Here is a 19,567-nt window from a genome sequence, read left to right as displayed (position 1 = left end):
GGATTAGATTTTGCATTTAATTGCATCATCTTTAATCTGAAACACTTCCTTGGTCTTTATCTTTCAGGACCTTGGCACTTCTGCAGAATATGTGCCATTTATATTGTACTCTGTATCTCAATTTGGCTTTGATGTTTCTTTCTGATTATACTCAGATTGTGTATTTTGGCAGGAACAGTTTTAAGTGATGTTGTATCCTCAATACATCACATGAAAAGTCCACGTAGTATCTATTTGCCCTCCAATTAGTATTGTTAAATTGATTAAGGTAGTGTCTGCCATGTTGTTTCCCCTGCAAAGTTACTATTTCCCCCCGTAATTAATAAGTATATTGTGAGGATTTCCATGTAAATATCCTGTTTTCTTATCAAACTTTAACTGATTTTAGCATCCATTGATGATTATTGCCTGAAAAATTATTACTATGGTGGTTGTCAAATGGAGATTTTCTAATTCCATTAAACTTTCTATCTACATTTACTAGCTGGCATTTTACTGTGCGAGTTTTCCTTTTCCTTCCTGCCTTCATTCATGTCAGCATCAACTCATGGATTCTTATTTTATTCTACAGGTTATAACCCATTCATATCAAACTGTCTTTTACTTCACCCACTATACTGACTTCCTGTGTCCATCTGACATGTTCCCAATATTCCTTGAAATTCCTGGCACAGTCAGATATTCCAGGCTCTTTCTGTTCTTTCCCTGTCCCAGCCCTAGAATCAGCCATTTCACCAGAGAGCTGAGCTCTGATTCCTTTTAGTAGATAACTGTATTTAGAAACCAAGATCTAGATGGTAAGTTACTTGGGTATCATTGTTTCTAGGCCCTCTCAACAGACAGAACTAGGAAATATGAATACGTATAGACAACACACACACACTTCAATATCTGCTTCTATTTTTATCAAAATATATACTAGAATTTATGATACTTCCAATTCTATGCTATCAGGTTTATTCTAGCCTTCCCCTGTTCATAGCTGTAACTTCCTTCTCTGACAGTAAGAAACCCAGCTCCCATTATCCACAATATATTTACTTATTTGCTCAATCTTAGAATACACTTTAAGTACTTTTAAAATTGCTAACCCATACTATGAAAAAACAAACCTACCAACTAGAAACAAAAGATAATTCTTTTGCTGAGAGCCCAAAGGACTAGGTCAAGGGATAAATGCAAACATAACTGTGTTGGATATTATCAAATACCACATCCCCAAATGACTATACAAATTTGTATTCCCAACTGCAATGCAAAGGAGGGCTTACTTCTTCACAGCCTTGCAAATACTTTCATTAATAAAAGTATTAAAGAGCTATGAATTTTCTTCTGATTCCTACATTAAATACATTCCAAAAATACTGATGTATACTATTTTCAATATTATTTTTTAGAAATCATGTAATTTCAGTTATGTAGTTCCTCTTTTACCCAAAAGTTGTTAGACTGGCATCAAACTTTTAAAAAAAAGAAATTCCAAGGTAGAATTGGTCTTTAACAAATGAACAAACAAAATTAATTTCTAGTTTTACTACATGGTAATCAGTGTATGTATGTAATATTTCTCCCTCATTGAATTTACTGATGTTTCTTTGGTTAGGTAAGACACCATCAATTTTGGTGAATGTTCTATGTGCACTTATATACTCTATTTTCTGAGTGTAATGTTCAACATACCACTTTAGGTCAATTTTATTGATTATACTCTTAAGATCTGGTATACCCTCACAATTATTTTTTGTCCATTTGATCTATCTCACATTAAGATTAGTGTATTTAAGTATCTTACTACCAGTTTGTTTACATTTATGTTTCTTTGTATCTCAATTTTTGCTTGATGAAGGTAATATTTAGTGTATCAATATTCCCTAATTCTTACATCTTCAAGGTAATTGCAGCTTTTAGCATTGAAAAGTATCTCTCTTTGTCCCATTTAATGCTTTTTGTCTTCTATCCAACACTGTCTAATATCAATACTGTAACTCATTTTCTTATTGCTTCCATTTGTCTGGTACACCTTTTCTCATCTCTTTACTTTTAGTCTTTCTGATCATTCCACTTTAGGTATGTCTCTTTCTGCCAAAAGTTGAGGCTTGTGAACTAAACTGAAAATGTTTCTTTTAATAAAGAGTTAGTCCCATTTATATTTATTGATATGACTGATAATGCTTAGAGACTTCGTTGTCATTTTAATATTTTAATAAATATTTAATATTTATACATATTATGCATATTTCCTAATTTTTCCTCTCTCTCAATGATGTTTCTTTGCTCTTTTATCTTCAAAAATTTTAGGAAAGATTAGCAGTTTTGTTCTAGTGGTTACTTTTACAGTTACAGCTTTTTAAAATGCCCTAGGATTTCCTGTTTTCATGCTTATCCTTTCATTATTTGGTTTGTCAAATCTTAGTGATATTCTTTAACTCCCACCTGTTACCTAAACAATTACCAGTGTACTTACTATACTTTCCTCTTTCCCGCTCCTTTCTACTGTGTCTCAGTGGCATTATTTCTATTTTGTCAAAGCAAAGTAATAAATAATAAATAACATATAACATATTATTCTTCCACCTTTGCCTCCATTGTTGCTTTAGGCTCAAATCTACAGTCAAATATATTAAATGTTGGTCGTGAGTCTTTCTGCTTTAGTTTCCTCAGGCATCTCTCAGTTGTATGAAGCTTATCCTCTACTAGACCGCACAGTAATAGGTCATAAGTACAGAATTCCCTGAGCTCTAGTATGTTTTAAACTTGTTTTTATAAACTTTGTACTTGAATACAGCTAGACTGCAAATAAAATCCTGGCTTCAGAGTTTTTTCCTTGCAATTTTTGAAAATGCTGTTCTACTCCTGCTTTGCTTTGTATCTTGATTTTGCAAAATTTGATGGCAGTCTAATTCTCTGCACTTACAGATTTGTTGTTGTTTTATGCCTAGAAGCCCTAAGGATTTTTTCCTTGTCTCAAAATCTAACAGTTTCAGTAGGATATGTATCAAAGTTGATTTCTGCAGGTCTACCTAAAACCTTGGCATCTTATTTTCTCTTATTCTATGAAAACTTCTCTTCAATTATAGTTTAAACACTGGTTTCTGGTTCTATGGTTTTGTTTTTCTTCTTCAGGGACCACAATTATACATAGCTGGATCTTCTTCATTTATCTCCCTTTTCAACCACCTTCTCTCTATCCCTTTGAAATTACTTATCTCATTGTCTTTCATTGAGTTGCCTCCCCGCCCTCCTTCAATAATATTAAGGTCTCATTTGAATCTATTATTCCTTGGTCACTTTGTAATTTAGTCTTTGTTTTGATATGACTTTATTTTTTCTTTTTCTTTTTGGAGCTCAAGAGTTCAATCACTTTGTTTCATCTATGCTTTTCAAAAAATCCATTTTTGTTCTTAGTGTTTCAAAATTCTGCATTATGATTTTTTGTAACATTCCAAAATATCTGTTTAAGGAAATCTACTTCTGCTTGCAGAGTCATATAACAGTTTGCCCTACTTTTTCATTGTTTGGGGGAACAATTTCATTATCTAAATAGCTGTAAATATTATTGTTTTCTTCTTTATAATAATTTGCATTGGAAAAGATCGCTCACATCACTGAATTTCTGTGGAAAGAACAGGCAGTAAAGATGCTTTAAAATACTCTTAGTTCAAGAGCACCTCTCCTTTTAAGAGTTAAGTATGGCCTCTTTAATGGAAGACTTTTTTGAGGGGGACTGGCAGTGGGGAGATTTGTGTCCTTTGATAAATATACATTTTTGAATATTCGTCTTAAAGAATTTATATATAAATATATATCTTCTCTTTTCCATTCAACTAGCATTTTCCAAAGAGAACTTTCGATTTCCTTTTTAATCTCTTCTTCAAACGGCTGCCTTTTCAAGACTACATACTTTCTTGAGCACCACATATATTTTAAGTTCTTTCTTTTACCCGTGGTTGGTTCTGATCTACAAAGAATATTTTTCAGAATTTTTGGACATAAAGTAGACTTCCTCTTACTGGTAGTGATTTCAAAACAATCTTAAGACAGCTACAAGGTCTCCTCTTTTCCTTTCCAAAACATACTTTTTCCTGAAGTATGCTTGCTCACTTCAAAGACTTGCATAGAAATTCTAGGAGCAGCATACTGTGACTTGGCTATAATTTTCTACTTGGAGGTAACGTGAATTTAGAATTCTTTGCCTTCTAGTTGTGCCAAGGTTGTAAATTTTATGTAATTTTTATTTGTTCTTCTTACTTGCCTGTATTGATTTTTAGGGAAATTACATTTGGAGAGTCAGAATTTATGCAGTCACCATACTTTGATTATGAAGAATTCCTTCTATAAATCTGAATCTTTGTTTTGAAACAGGCTTATAAATTTTTGTACTTGAAACATATTAAATGTTTCATTTCATTTTATTTTAAATATTATGAAATTTAAATTTTTTAACATATCAGTATTCATAAAACTATTTCAGTAGTAGGCAAAATAAATAAATTTTATTTTTAAATTATCATTTAACTCCAGTATTGCAATCACTATAAAGAAAAAGAATGGGACTAAAAGGCTAACCTACAAAATTCACAGCCTCTATAAACTGAGGCACATTTTATTTTAATCCAACCAGCTTTCCTGATTTTGTGTCAAATCTGAGACTCATAATTTTCTGAATTTAAGAAGGTTGGATTGCACCATCTCTAAAAGACCTTCTATACTTAAAATCCCAAGTACCTGAAAAATTTTCATATGACATATATTTAGACATATCTTTATTTCATTGTTGAATTTAAAAGTCCAGAAGAGACTTCTGGTTTCCGCTCCAGCATGTAAGGCTAATGTAAGGCTAATGCCACTCTGTTCTAAAAACAAGTAAAAAGCTGAACAAACTGAAAGTCAACAACTCTTCTTAGATCCCTCAGAGAACTGAGGTCCCAGGGAAACTTCTGTTCCTCAAACTGGAGACAGATAGGCAGATACTGAGAACCATAAATTACCAGAGCCGTGAGCAGAAACCTCCATAGGAAACAGTACCACTACAGCTGACTGATGTAACTGATGAATTGCTGGAGGCTCACTGCAGACATGTATCAAAGTTAGGAACTCGGGGGGGGGGGGGGGCTCTGCCTTGGGGAGGTGTACCTACACTTCTGTGAGTTTTACCTCCAGGACCTCTATCAGGTTCTCATAGTAAAGAGCTGAGAAAAAAAATCCCCTGTGCTCCAGCAAGAGGAGGAAAAAATAGCCATTTGAATTACACCACAACATTCTATTCTTAACAAGGTCTTCCCTCAAGACAAACTATTTTACTAGAGCCTAACTTAACAGGGGTTTTAACAGAGCCTAACTGACCTGAGAAAACTAAAATGCCTCACTTTAATGTGAGCAAACGGAAATACTCAACTCTAACCCCCCTCCAGTGATCGTGTCCCACCCAAAGATTGGAGTGGGAGTGGGGGTAGGGAGGAGGAGGCTGGGAGGGGGACTGAGAAGCACTTAGAAAGTTCACAGTCCAAAGCCCCAGGTTCACTAGAAGACTAAGACCTAATCACAGGACTAGAGAGTACTTCCACTCTCCCCACACCTCAACATCACATTATTAAAAGGTCTATTTGCTGTAGTTTCTTAAGACCCAGTACATCATGTCTGGCTTTCAACCAAAAATTAAAAGGCATACTAGAAGGCAAAAAACACAGTTTGAAGAGACAGAGTAAGCATCAAAAGCAGAGTCAAATATAGCAGGAATGTTGGAATCATCAGATCAGCAATTCAAAATAACTATGATTAATATGTGTAATTTGATAATTGAGATAGATCAATTCCTTGAAAGATACAATCTGCCAAAACTCACACAAGAAGAAACAGACAGAGGTCTATTCTGATTGTCTATTATTGAATCAATAATAAACAACCTTCCGAAACAGAAAGCACCAGGACCTGAAGGGTTCACTGGTGAATTCTACCAAATATTTAAGAAATTATACTAATACTCTACAATTTCTTCCAGAAGACAGAAGCAGAAGGAATGCTTCCTAACTCATTCTATGAGGCTAGGGCTAACCCAATACCAAAACCAGACAGGCATTACAAAAAAAAGAAAATTATCAGCCAATATCTCTTATGAACATAGATGCAAAAGTCCTCAACAGAATATTAACTAATCAAATCCAACAATGTATAAAAAGAATTATACAACAGGACCAAGTGGAATCTATCCAAATATGCAAGGTTCAACATTTGAAAACAACCCAAACAAACAATAAGCAAAAGATGTGAACATATAACTCACCAAAGAGGATTATACAGATGATATAAAAGCATATGAAAAGATGCTCAATATCACATGTCATTAAGGAACTGCAAATTTAAACAGCAAGGAGATACTACTTACATTCTTGTTAGAATGGAAAAAATTAAAAACACTGACAACACCAAATTCTGGCGAAGATGTGGAAAAACAGGAACTCTCATTCATTGCTGGTGGGAATGCAAAATGGTACAGCCACTTTGGAAGACAGTTTGCCAGTTTTTTAAACAAAACTAAACATACTCTTATCATACAACTCAGCAATCCTTGGTATTAACCCAACTGAAGTGAAAACTTCTGTCCACGCAAAAACCTGCACATGGATGTTTAGAGCAACTTTATTCATAATTGTCAAAATGTAGAAGCAAGCAAGATGTCCTTCAGTAGGTCAATGGATAAACAAACTGGTACATATAGACAATGGAATATATTCAGCCCTAGGAAGAAATGACCTATCAAGCCATGAAACAACATCCAAGAACCTTAAAATCCACATTATTTTTCAAAGAAGACAATCTGAAAAAGCTACCTATTGTATGATTTGAAACATATGACATTCTGGAAAAGGCAAAACTATGGAGACAATAGAAAGATCAAAATTAAAACAAAAACAAAAAACAAAAAACAGAGCACTGGTTGCCAGGGGTTAGTAGGAGGGAGGGATGAACAGGCAAGAAGGCAGACCACAGAGGTTGTTTAGGGCAGTGAAACTATTTTGTGTGATACAAAAATGGTGGATGCACGTCATTATACATTTGTCAAAATCCTATACTTTGTACAACACCAAGAGAGAATACTAACGTAGACCACGGACACTGAGTGATGATGATGTGTCAATGTAGGTTCATCGATTTTAACAAACATACCACTCTGGTGTGGGATGCTGGCAGTGGTGGGGGGAGCTGTGCATTCATGAAGGCAGAGGGTATATAAGAACACTGTATTTTCTGCGAATCTAAAACTGCTCTTAAAAAGTCTATTTTGTGAGGAGGGTATAGCTCAGAGTAAAGTGCATGCTTAGCATGCACAGGGTTCTGCATTCAATTCCCAGTACCTTCACTAAAAAATAAATAAAACTAATTACCTACCCTCTGCCCCCAAGAAATCAAACAAAATGGTCTATTTTCAAAATGGGTTAAAGAGAAAAAGTCCGTTAAGAGTATATCCTTAAATAGTCTTTAGAATTGTGCAACAATGTAGACAAAGTGCAGCATTTTCTCTCCCCATCAATACCTACACCACATGCTTGCTTCCTCCTATGAGTTTTGTCTAACCATTGGCTTAGACTTTGAATCAACACCAAAGTAGCTACTGAAGATTTCAGGTATAATGTAAAGTAATTGTTTTCACTACGTTTTTTTCTATAGATATAAAATTAAATATACCTACATTACAGGTATAATGTGTACATGTAAAAGAGAAACAACGAAAACACATTTCACTGTACAATTCAAAGAAGTTTCTGTATTTTTCAGTATATTTCATTTTCTATGTAGCATGAAAAAAATTGAAATGTAGTATCATTTAATAGTTTTCACTAAATTTAGGCAAGATGTCTGTTTTCTTCCTTTTGGTAACATCAAATGCATTTAATAGCAATACATCTTAGCTTTTAATTATTTTATTCTGTATATAGATCTAATTTCCTCAATACTGCTAAAGCCTTATATTTCCTTTATATTCTCAGTACACAAAGCACAACTCTCCACACATTGTATAACCACACAAATATACTGTTTGCCAGTGAACGAACTGAAAATAAGGGCAAAAGAAACTTCATTTAAACTTTCATTTAATTAGCTATTTTAAAGAGCAAAAACAATCCAGTCTGTTTATGGCATATATATATATGTTGTGCCACAGATCTGAACTGCCTGTTATGAAGTATATTTGAACAATGGCTTATAGTTGATATTTTAAAGTTCTCAATATGAAACAGAAATTACAAGTTAAGCAAAAATTCTGAACATCTGCTTGAAGTACTAATTTTCACAAATTTGAAAGCAAAGAAAAAGGAAATGGAATACAGTGGGGGGAAAACAATAGAAGAAGTAATGAAAAAATACTGACATAATTTAAGATAAAACCATTCTGCCTAGAAGATTAGATTATAACAAATTAACAAAATACAAGGCAGGAAAATAACCCTTTATAGAGACTACATTTTGCCTTGACTTTAATTAGAAGGTTTTAGTTTTCATACAGAGATTTTCCTTCTAGACTTCAGTTTTAAAAGATATTGAAAAGTGAAGATCAGTTAACAGCCCCCATTAGTATACTGTTAATGAGTAATTCTGCAATATAGATAAATTTCAGTTCATAAATTTCATGTGACACAGGTAACAGAACCTAAAATTAGACTACTTAAAGAATACTGACAACATAATTACAATTCAATATTCAACTTACTATTCCAAGACAAATACTGTTTTTTTCAGCTGAAGATATAAATTATATACAATGATGTAAATTCTTTATAATGATTTAATTTCAAGAGAAATCACAATAGTTATTTTTTCAGTTTTGTTCAAATGCTGCAAATCCAGCTTCTAAAATGCCACATGAAAGAATGGGGCTAAAAAAAATTGCTGCATGAATCCATAAATCAAGAAATGGATTAAAACAACAAAAGATGCAAAAGCCTCAGTAGAGGACTGGTGATATTCAATGAATCTTTTAAATTTAGAACTACAATTAAATAACGATGGCAATTATGATTTCAGAACAAAAGATAACTACTAATGTTGACAATATTGTTTAAAAATAGCGAATTCAGATTACTAACAAGATGCCAACACAGGGTCTACCTCCCTAAGAATTAACCCTGTGGAACTAAAAGTATTATGAATCCTAAGGAATGATGGGGGAAAATGTAATAACACTAAAAGAAAATCCAATACCGAGGAGTAAATATAACCAAAAATGTGTAATACCTATACACTGAAAACTACCAAACATTATGGAAGAATTAATGAAAACCAAATGGAAGGTAAATATAATAATGTATTACAAGATTTCAGTTCTCCTGAAATCAATTCATACATCCAGTGGAAAAAATCTAAATTATAATAAGTTTTGTTTGTTTTCTTGGGATGGTTTTTACAATAAATTGCACTAGTCAACTGAATTTCCATCCAAAAAAATAAGTAATTTTGACCCCAACACCTCAAACCACATACAAAAATAAACTCCAAATGAATAATAGATTAAAAAACATTAAACGTAAAACAATAAAAGAAAGCATAGGAAAAGACCTTCATGGCCTTGTGATAGGTAAAGATTTCTGAAACATAACACAAAGAACATTAGCCATAAAGGGAAAAAAAGGTAAACTGGACAACGTCAATGTTACTCATTTAGAAAAAGGTTAAGAAAGTGAAAAGGTAAGCCATGGTGCGAGAGAAGATATTTGTAGTGTATATAATGGATAAAAAACTATTATCAGATTATACATACACATAGAACGTATACTAATTAATTAAAAAAAGGCAGGTAATCCACCTAAAAAAAATAGAAGAGAAACAGGTAAGTCAAAAAAGATAGCTAAATGGCCAATAAAAACACGAAAAGATGATCAACTTCATCAGACATCAAAGAAACTTAAAATTAAAACATTACTGACAATGGTCCAACCGCCACCACCACTGGGGCCTGAGGGGGCCTGGGAGCCCAAGCGTGGCCTGGCCTGCCGCACAGGGCCCGCACGCAGTGAAGAGGTTGTCTTCTGAAGGCTGCGCTGGGGGTTGGGACAGAGCAGAGAGCCCTATGGAGCTGATGGGGAGGCTTTCTCAATAACTTGGCCCTTCGCCATTAACACTGCCATGACCACATTTTTCACCAGTGTCCCCACCCTGGATTTAAGATGCAAAGCAGGAGGAGGTGAGCCAGAAACTAGTTCCCAGGCCTCGGGGCCAGGAGGCAGAGTCAAGTGAAGTGCCAACGTGAAATCTCGGGGACATCTTTCTCAAATGGGGAGAAGCTGAGGCCTAGCTGCCTCCTCCATCCAGAGCAGAGACTGCACAGCTGCCCTCAGCTGCACTGTGGCCAGGCTTCTGCCTCCAAGGACACGTAGCCACGAGGTCACCCACTCAGCCCAGAAACCCCACCAGTGCATAAACTGTTCTAAGATGTTTCACCACAAGGACCATCTGCAGAACCACTTGCAGATCCACAATCCCAACCAAGAGGTCCTCCACTGTTCTGAATGTGGTAAGAATTACAGTACAAAGCTGGGCTACTGGCACCACTTGGCCATGCACGCTGCAAGGCCTCAGCAGCAAGGTATGCCTGCAGACCTCTGAGAGTACGCGGGCCCTGCTAGACCACCTGAAGACCCATTTACGCCGGCTAGCAGGTGGTACCAAGGGAAAGAAGCACCCGTGACCACTGTGACAGGCGGTTCTATACTCGTAAGGATGTGTGGTGGCACCTGGTGGTGCACACAGGCCAGAAGGACTTCCTGTGCCAGAACTGTGCCCAGTGATTTGGCCGCAAAGACCATCTGACATGCCATGTCAAGAAGAGCCACTTGCAAGAGCTACTCAAGATCAAGTCAGAGCCAGTGGACATGTGAGGCCTACTCGGCTGCAGCTCCACAGTTAACGTGAAGGAAGAGCTGAGCCCTGTGCTGTGCACGGCCTCTCGGGACGCGATAGGGGCCAAGGCCTCTCCTGGCATGTTGCCCACGGATATGTACGGTGCCCACATCCCCACCATGCTCAGTGTGGGCGTGCCACCCTCGCTGCCCATGGGTATGAGCTACCCTCTGGAATCCTCACCTCTCTCTTCCTCAGCTCATCTTCCTCCAAAATACCAGCCTGGATCTACTTCATACTTGCCCAACAAACTGCCCAAAGTGGAGGCAGACAGTTTTCTGGTGGAGCTTCCTAGAAGCCTGTCTCTCTCATCTGCTGAACCCAGCCCACCTCACCTCAGCAGCTGCAGCCCTCCTAGGTGAAGCACTGCTAAGAGCCCCCCGTCAACCTCTCTGAAGCCCTCTGCACTGCTAATGTGGACTTCTCCCATTCACTGGCCTTTACTTCCTCTCAACCTGTCCCTGTGTAACCCATCTGGGGCCACAGAAGGCTTGGCCAAGCTGCAGCCCCTGCTCACCACTTTGCAAGCTCAGCCTCAAGATTCCCCGGGAGCTGCGGGACCACTGAACTTTGGGCCTCTGCACTCCTTGCCTCCTGCCTTCACCTCCAGCCTGAATACCACCACCCTGCCTCGTTTCCACCAGGCATTCCAGTAGTGCCATGAAAGCCCTCAGTTCAGGCTTGGGCTCTGTCAGGGAGCCTTGTACCCACCCCATCTGCATCCCCCATGAAGGCAGCTGAGCTTTCAGAGATGGGTTCAAAAAAATTCCAGTATCTGTATGGAGCACTTGGTCTGGGGGCTCGGACTCAAGGATTAGTTCCAAGAGGAGCCTTAAGCCCCAACCCCATGAAAAGATCTCGTACAAGAGGGGAAAAAGATTTTTTTAATAAATAAATAAAACATAAAATATTACTGTTGCTCACCTACTGGAATGGCTAAAATAAAAAGGACAATACCAAGTATTGATGAAGACGTAGGGCAGCTGTAACTCTCACACACTGCCGGCAAAATTTAAATTATAAATTGTTACAACCACTTTTTAGAAAGCTCTTTGTCAATTGCTATTAAAGCTGATCACATATATACTCTGTGATTTAACAATTGTACACCTAGGGGTCTATCCAAGTGTTCATGTGTACCAAAAGACACAATACAAGAACATTCAAAACAACACTCTTTATAATAGTCCCAAGGTAGAAAACAACCCCAAAATCGTTATACAACAGAAAAAAAAAATACATATATTGTGTTCTATTTGCACAACAGAATACTACACATCAATGAAAATGTACAAAATGTATCTCCATGCAAAATAACACTGATTAATTTCACCAACACAATGTTACACTAAAGAACACACGCTGTTCATAAAAAATTCAACAACAGGCATAATTAATCTGGTGTCAGAAGTTATGTTAAAGACCTTTTCTGGGCAGGGTGATAATGACTGGGAAACAGGACAAAGAGTGTCTCTGGGATGGTACACTGGGGTATGCTGGCCACATGGCCATGCTCTTTTTAACAAAAATTCACTGAGCCACACAGGATTTGTAGGCTTTTCTTTATGTTATAGTTTAATACAAAGTATACTTTTAAAAAGAAGTGTATTAGACCAAGAAGGAAAAACACACAGTTTCAGCAGAAGCTTCTAAGTGGAAGTGAAGTGAAAGCTTCCAAGCAGAAGTGAAGTGAAGGAGATATTTAAGTGCACAACAGTATCAACAGATTTTTCATTCACTGTTCCAATGACTTGACGTGTGATATTTATCTTACTAGCCCCAAAACTCTAGTAATTCAAAACCCTATTTGCTATTATCTCCCTCAGTAACTGCTCCCTGAACTACCCTGCCATCAAAGATTGGTGGTTCCTTCCATAAACACTTCCATCACCTAAACTTACTTCTATTTACAATACACTTAAATCTCCTATGTAGGCCATATATTTTTTAATGCATTCCCAGTGTCTAATTGTCTCTCAGATACAGTAGGTATTCAAATTTGATTCATCCAAAATAAATGACATCTCTTTTGCATAGAAACAATTTTTCCCCTTTAATGCAAGAATAATGAAACTTTTAACTCAAAATTCACAAATTTCAAAATCAGCAAAATTAAAATACCCTTTGAGTTTATGACAAATTGTGTATGTGCCTAATCTAACCTTAAAAATAAACTGCCCAATTACCTCTTTCTATCTTTTCCGCATTCTTTGCCAAAATCATCTGAGGAGAAATTCAGATACCCTTGTCGATTTGGCAGCTTGGCAAGAAGATGACTTAACAGGTAAATTCAACATAAAAACAGCCTAATTCTAGTTGCTGAGATATAGTGGCAGGCTTCTTTTGTTTTTTTAAACAAGGTCATTTACTTAACTTAAAAAGTCCCATGACACAGTCACTTACGTATTCCTCGTTCTCCTTTCCCTGTAAACATGTGGCGTCCTTTCCACTGGAGCTCTAGTCTATCTATGCTCAATTTAAACATGACTCCCGATGGGATAATGAAAGCGCAAGAGATCGTATGTGCTTTGCTAATTCTCTGCTTGTATGCCACTCACTAGTAAATTCTATTTTACATTTATCCTGCACATGCTGATGAAACAGGTCCCCATGCCCCGTCTACATGTCACAATCCTCAGATTTCTGAAAGGAAATTTACTTGCAACTTTAGAATCATTCCTTTGGAATGATGGAACGTTATTTTATTGGTCTTCTCTATTTTATCAACCTTCATAATAAATTACACCGTGTGAGCCTTACACTTTAGGTAAGGAATCTTCATGAGCTGAAAAAAGGACCCTCTTCAATTTGTTCTATTGGCAACCCTAAGCACTTCCACTAAGTTCTCTACCAGCTGCATAGTTAAGTTCTGTCTCTCATTATACCTGCATTACCAGGTGAACTACTACTCAGACTTTGCAGAACAGATCTTCAGTACTGTTCTGTTCCTGGTAAGCTTCCAGAAGCTAGCTGTTCTTGAAAACTCTGATGTGCAGCCTTTCTGGAGACAGCATCTATCCCTCCTGCATATGCTTCAAATAGTAGTTCATTTACAATATTCTATGATATTATTTTCCCTTCTTTCCTTTGAACCCAAGGGGTTGGCAAACTTTTTATTAAGGGTCGGAGGGTAGAGATTTTAGGTCTATGAATCATACAGTCTCTGGCGTGACTACTCAACTCTGTTATTCTAACATGAAAGCAGTCACAGACAGTATGTGAACAAATGGGCACGGCAATATTCTAACTGTGCTTTATTTATAAAAATAGGCAGCCAGCCCATGGAACCAGCCTATGGGCCAGCCCAAGGAAGCCCATAGTTTGCCAACCCCTGTTTTAAACTCTTACAACTTCTGCTCAGCATCATACATATATCAGCATCATTACAATTATTCTGAATTTGTAAGAGTTTACTGACATTGGTACTGAAAACTAAGTTCAATATATTATTTTTCAATTACAGCTGAGATATGAAACATAATTTTGGAATGTTTGTGATAATAACAGTTATAAAACATTATTTGTTGGTTAATAAGAAAATCTAACTGACCAGAACATATTCACTGATAACCATAGTTAACTTAGGTATTACCTAATTATAAAAATAGAGGTGATAATTTAAAATAATTATCAATATATAGAAAACAAAATCAAACATAAAAAGTGTACAGAAAACTAACTATATTATGATAAATCTACACAATGGTTGGTGGTGGTGGGACTGCAGTAATTTTACTTTTCCTATTTTTGCCTATGTTTTCTATAATTAGCAAAAATGATTTCTGTAATAAGAGTAATAAATAAGAAAGAAAGTTTCTTTAAAGCACATGAAGGAAGGTCAAAAGTTTTCAATTGCTAAATTTTTAATGTAGTCTAGAAATAAAAATACTTAGACTTGAAATTAACTTTTTAAAATCAACCATTCTATCCTATACTCCTTTTAAATAATATTTACCTTAATTACATAAATTAATTAAAATGTTCATTTACCTGTCGGTTCCTTTCATCCATTATGCGTGTGATTTGTATTTTCTTCCGCCCCATTTTCAGTCACCTTTCCTTCCTTATATTCCAAATATTTAATTCAAAAATTAATTTTCTTCAATACCCTAATGCATTGTACACAGCTTCTATTATTTCAGCTTCTGGTCCAAGCGCTACAGCTTGAAATTTTCTGTAAGATCTAAAAGAAAATACAAAGAGAAAATATAAACTCTCTAAATTTGCAAGTCATGAAAATGTTACACAAATTTCAAACCTGCCTTTATGCTGCACAGACTGCATATATCAGCTGAAATTAGTAAATAAATTAAAGCCTTTACCTCTAAAATAGCTCTTGAATTTTTTTCGTGCTTCTAGTTCTGGCTAAAAGAGTGCAATTACAACCTTTGAGTTTTTCCTCATTGCATTTAATAGCAACAAAACAAAAGCCACTGCCTGAGATTTTTCTATGTGACAGGCACTTTTCTAAGTACCTGTATGTCTTAATTCATTCAAAATAAGCACAATCTCCTGAGTTATAATTATCATCTCCATTTTATAAATAGGGATATTAAGGAAGAGAGATGTTAAGTAATGTGTCCAAGGTCACACAGTTAGTAAGGCAGAGCTTGGAATATGAGCTCAGGGAGGCTGGCTCTAGAACGTCTACTCTCAAACATTATGAAATATCTTTAAAAGCTTCTGATGGTCTTCATGTCAAAGGATGAACTAATAATTTGGATAGCCCCAGTATGGCTTTACAAACTCTTCTTGCAAACTGCCCTAGCTGCCAAAGACACTACATACTTTCAAAATTGTATGCATTTAAATGAAATACTGTTCTTTTAGCCATTTAATTAACTCCTCCTCATTCAGTCAAGATATGGTTCGAATATCATCTCCCTGATGAAGCCAATACCAATTTCCCCTGGTAGAATAAACGAGAGCACCTTACTTTGTGGGTATGCATGTATAAATTCCAAGTTCATCTTCCTCTGAGACTGTGAATCTTTCAAGAATAAGGATTTTTTAATTCCATTTATCTCTACAGCAGAATGTCTGGCAGTGATATAATTTGTCATGCTCTGAATGATAGCTATGTCAAAAATCTAGTGCTTTCAAAACAAATTATTTACAGAGGGATTGGGGACAAATGTTAAAATATTCATAATAATAAATTCTCAGGGGACTTTTTTGAAGCATTTTTAATACTGCACATGTATCGCTATAAAATTTCAATTGTACCATGCAAATATAGTGTTTGATTAAATCTGGCTTTTGCTCAAAAGCAGTTTTTCAATTCTCACTACAAGCATCATTATCATCAGCACAGTATTTCTTCGTATCTTCCCTTACTCATTGTTATTTCTTCATCTGTATAAACATTAACTGATCATCTATTAACAACTGATAACCTATTAATTAATCAACTACTTGCAAAACAGGTACTTCCAAACTAGGTACACAGGATAAAAAAAACCCCATAAATTTCTGATCTCAGAGTTCACGGTCTAGTAGGGGAAAACACACATTAATAAAACTATCATAAAAATGAGTCTGTACAAAATTTATTCATGGGCCAGGGCAGGCTTCATCGAGAATGTGCTTCATACTCGAAGCTGAGTATGAGGGTGTACATAATAGGCAGAGAAAACTGCATGTACAAAAGTCCCGTGACAAGAAAGAGCAGGAAACAAAAGAGGAACTGAAAGACGGCTAGTCACTAGTAGGAGTCAATCAAACAAGCAGCTGTGAATTAGAATATTTCTGTTTTCTTAAGAGACTGCAATATAAACAATAGAAGTTGGCTTACCCCAAATCATGTTCTCTAATCATCCAATTCCCATTATGAAAACTTGTACTTTACTGGGTATGATAAATATTCACACATTTCACTGCAGAAATAATGTGCTAACTCCTATAAAGTATATACACTTATCTTGTATAATCTGAAAAATTCTAATTCTATCTGAGCATTTTGTTTTTGACAATGGTGGAGTAGGCTGATTCGAATCAATCTTCCCCTGAGAACTGAAAAAGCAAAACAAACAATAATCTGTTTAAAACCACTGAAAAACTTTCAAGACAGTGAGAATTTGCATGGCTGAAACCTGGAAGAAATAGGTGAGACCAGACTTAAGACTCATTTTCCCTCTAGAATCATTTGTAGATTTTTAAAACACTGGCTGAGAAGCTGAGAAGCTAGCAAAAGCTTTCAATAGTTTTATGGATGGGGGCACAAAAATTCAATTCAGTGCCTCCCTAGGAGGAATAGCCCCAGTAAATACAGTGGGAAGCTGGAGAGAATCCAAAGTACTATACCCTAAAGTAAACCAGAAACAGACAAGGCCACACAAGGAAAGAAGTATAGCTTCAAATCATCTCAATCTGATTAAAGTAATCTGGGCTACCTGGTTATTATTAGCCTAGCAGCATACCAGTAAACATCTTCTCAAAAGATTTTAACAAAAGTAAATCTTATCAGCAAAAATACTCAGAAATTCAAATTATCTTATCATTTTTCATATAAAATGTCTAAAAATGAAAAAACCACCCAGTCAAGACCTGACTAAAAGCTAAGACTTAAAAATGGCACTAGAAATAGACCCACAGGAGATTCAGATAATAGTGTTACTGTTAGGAAAGGGTTTCAATGTAAGTTAATTAAATGTGTTAAAAAGATTTTTTCAAAAAAACAGAATTTTAGCAACAATACTAAAAACATGAAAAACAGATAGCTAAAAAATAGAAATTAAAGAAAACAGAAATTAAGAAATTGATGGATGAATTTAATAAGTTAGATATAGCTGAAGAAAGAATCAATGACCCAGAAGATAAGAAAATTTATTTACACTGAAGCCCCAAAAGACACAACAATGAAAAATACAGAAAAGAGTGTGAAAAAATTATGAAACTTGGAGAAAAGATCCAAAATATATGTAACTGGAGTCCCAGAAAGGAAGGAGAGAACATACGGGGAGGAAGAAATATTTAAAGACCCAACAGTTTAAAACTTCAAAAAACTGATCAATGACATCAAGCCACAGGCTGAAGAAGATCTACAAACTTCCAAGCAAAACAAATACAAACAAAACTACATTTAAGCACATCAAAGTAAATGGGGAAGGTGGAGGGACAGAAACAAAGAGGCAGAGACAGCCACAGATAGAGCTCAAAAGCAGCCAGAAAAATAAAAGAAGATTAACTTTAAGAACAACAGTAAGCTATAACTCACTTCTTCGAATAAATAATGGAAGCCAGATGAACAAAGAAGCAAAATGTAATACATACACATACAGTGGGATATTTTCCAGCTTTAAAAAAGGAAATCCTATCACAAGTTACAACATGGATGAACCTTGATAATATTATGCTAAGTGAAATAAGCCTGTCACAGAAAGACAAATACTTTATAATTTCACTTATATGAGATTCCTAGAGTAGTCAAATTCAGAAACAGAAAGTAAAATGGTAATTGCCAAGAATGGGGAGGGATAAGGAGAGGAAGGAATGGGGAGTTAGTGTTTGATGGGTACAGAGTTTCAGTTTGGGATGATGAAAAAGTACTGGAGATGGACTGTGGTGATCGCTGCACAGCAATGTGAATTTACTTAATGCCACTAGATTGAATGCTTAAAAATGATTAAAATGGTAAATACTATGTTAAGTATATTTTACCACAATTTTAAACAATACAAATACTCCCCCAAAAGGGGATGTACACATTTTTAAAATAATCACAGTATTCTGATTTTATTAATTCAAGCTGAACACTAACTCTTTAGGTCAAATGAGTACTGATTTTTATACGATAAAGCTAAATGAGTTTTAATGAAAATGGCAGTATTTGAAATCTACCTTTAGAAATAAAATCAATCTTTAGCAAACAGAAATGAGCATTTTTTCCAATGGAGAAAGTAACATATATTGTCCTAGAGGGGAAAAGAAATTGAACTATATCCCAAAGCCTATATCTGCATTCAGGCAACGTTAATACAATAAAAAATTAGCTTAAACTGAACTCTCAGTTAACTGAAATTTTTTTCAGTATGTCATTTTATTAAAATTAGGAACTAGATTTTTTAAAAGATTCCCTATAACTATAAATGGAGTACAACCTTTAAAAATTACAAATCACTATGCTGCACACCTGGAACATATAACATTGTAAATCAACTACACCTTAATAAAAAAAATTTTAAGAAATTTTTTTAAAAGATTCCCAATATGGGCTCTGCTGTCTTAATTCAAGAGATATCACAGAATCTAACACTCAGATTCAGACCAATTCATACGAATACTGATCACAGATGTTCAGTCTTCTAAAATGAATTTTATTTGTTTTGAAGAATCTTGTTGCTTAAGTAAATAAATATTTTAAGAGCATGAACTTTAAACAAAAGATGAACTTTACTTTTTAAACTTGGCCCTTATTAACACCAATCTTAGAGTTCATCAGAACACCCCATTCTGTTGATTCTGGCAAATCAATTATTAAATTCTTTTAAAAGTTACTAAACTTTGTAACTATGTACAATCAAAAACTGAACCCTTTTAATAAGCAAACAGGTATCTAGCAAAAGAAAATATTTAAATTACTTCTTTAAGAATTCAGCTTTGGACATATAAACTTGAGACGGTCATGGATCATGCACTGGAAATGTCAAATATAGACACAGAATATAAGATTTAG

The 19,567-nt window shown here is 35.4% G+C and overlaps 1 protein-coding gene and 1 pseudogene across 7 annotated transcripts in view; one reads left to right on the top strand and one right to left on the bottom strand.

Moving 5' to 3' along the window:
• Positions 1 to 19,567, bottom strand: part of MEF2A (myocyte enhancer factor 2A) — a 124,255-nt gene that overhangs the window by 60,688 nt on the left and 44,000 nt on the right. For all 7 annotated transcript variants that reach the window (XM_032469019.1, XM_032469021.1, XM_032469015.1 and 4 more), the window contains exon 3: positions 14,884 to 15,076. In XM_032469019.1, coding sequence (XP_032324910.1) covers positions 14,884 to 14,937 — 54 coding nt within the window. In that variant the 5' untranslated portion in view covers positions 14,938 to 15,076. The remainder of the gene's footprint in view (positions 1 to 14,883; positions 15,077 to 19,567) is intronic.
• Positions 9,674 to 12,175, top strand: LOC102523241 (annotated as a pseudogene).

The sequence above is a fragment of the Camelus ferus genome, chromosome 27 (genome assembly GCF_009834535.1).
Source record: "Camelus ferus isolate YT-003-E chromosome 27, BCGSAC_Cfer_1.0, whole genome shotgun sequence".
In the NCBI taxonomy this organism is placed as follows: domain Eukaryota; kingdom Metazoa; phylum Chordata; class Mammalia; order Artiodactyla; family Camelidae; genus Camelus; species Camelus ferus.
This window is presented reverse-complemented; position numbering and strand designations above follow the sequence as displayed.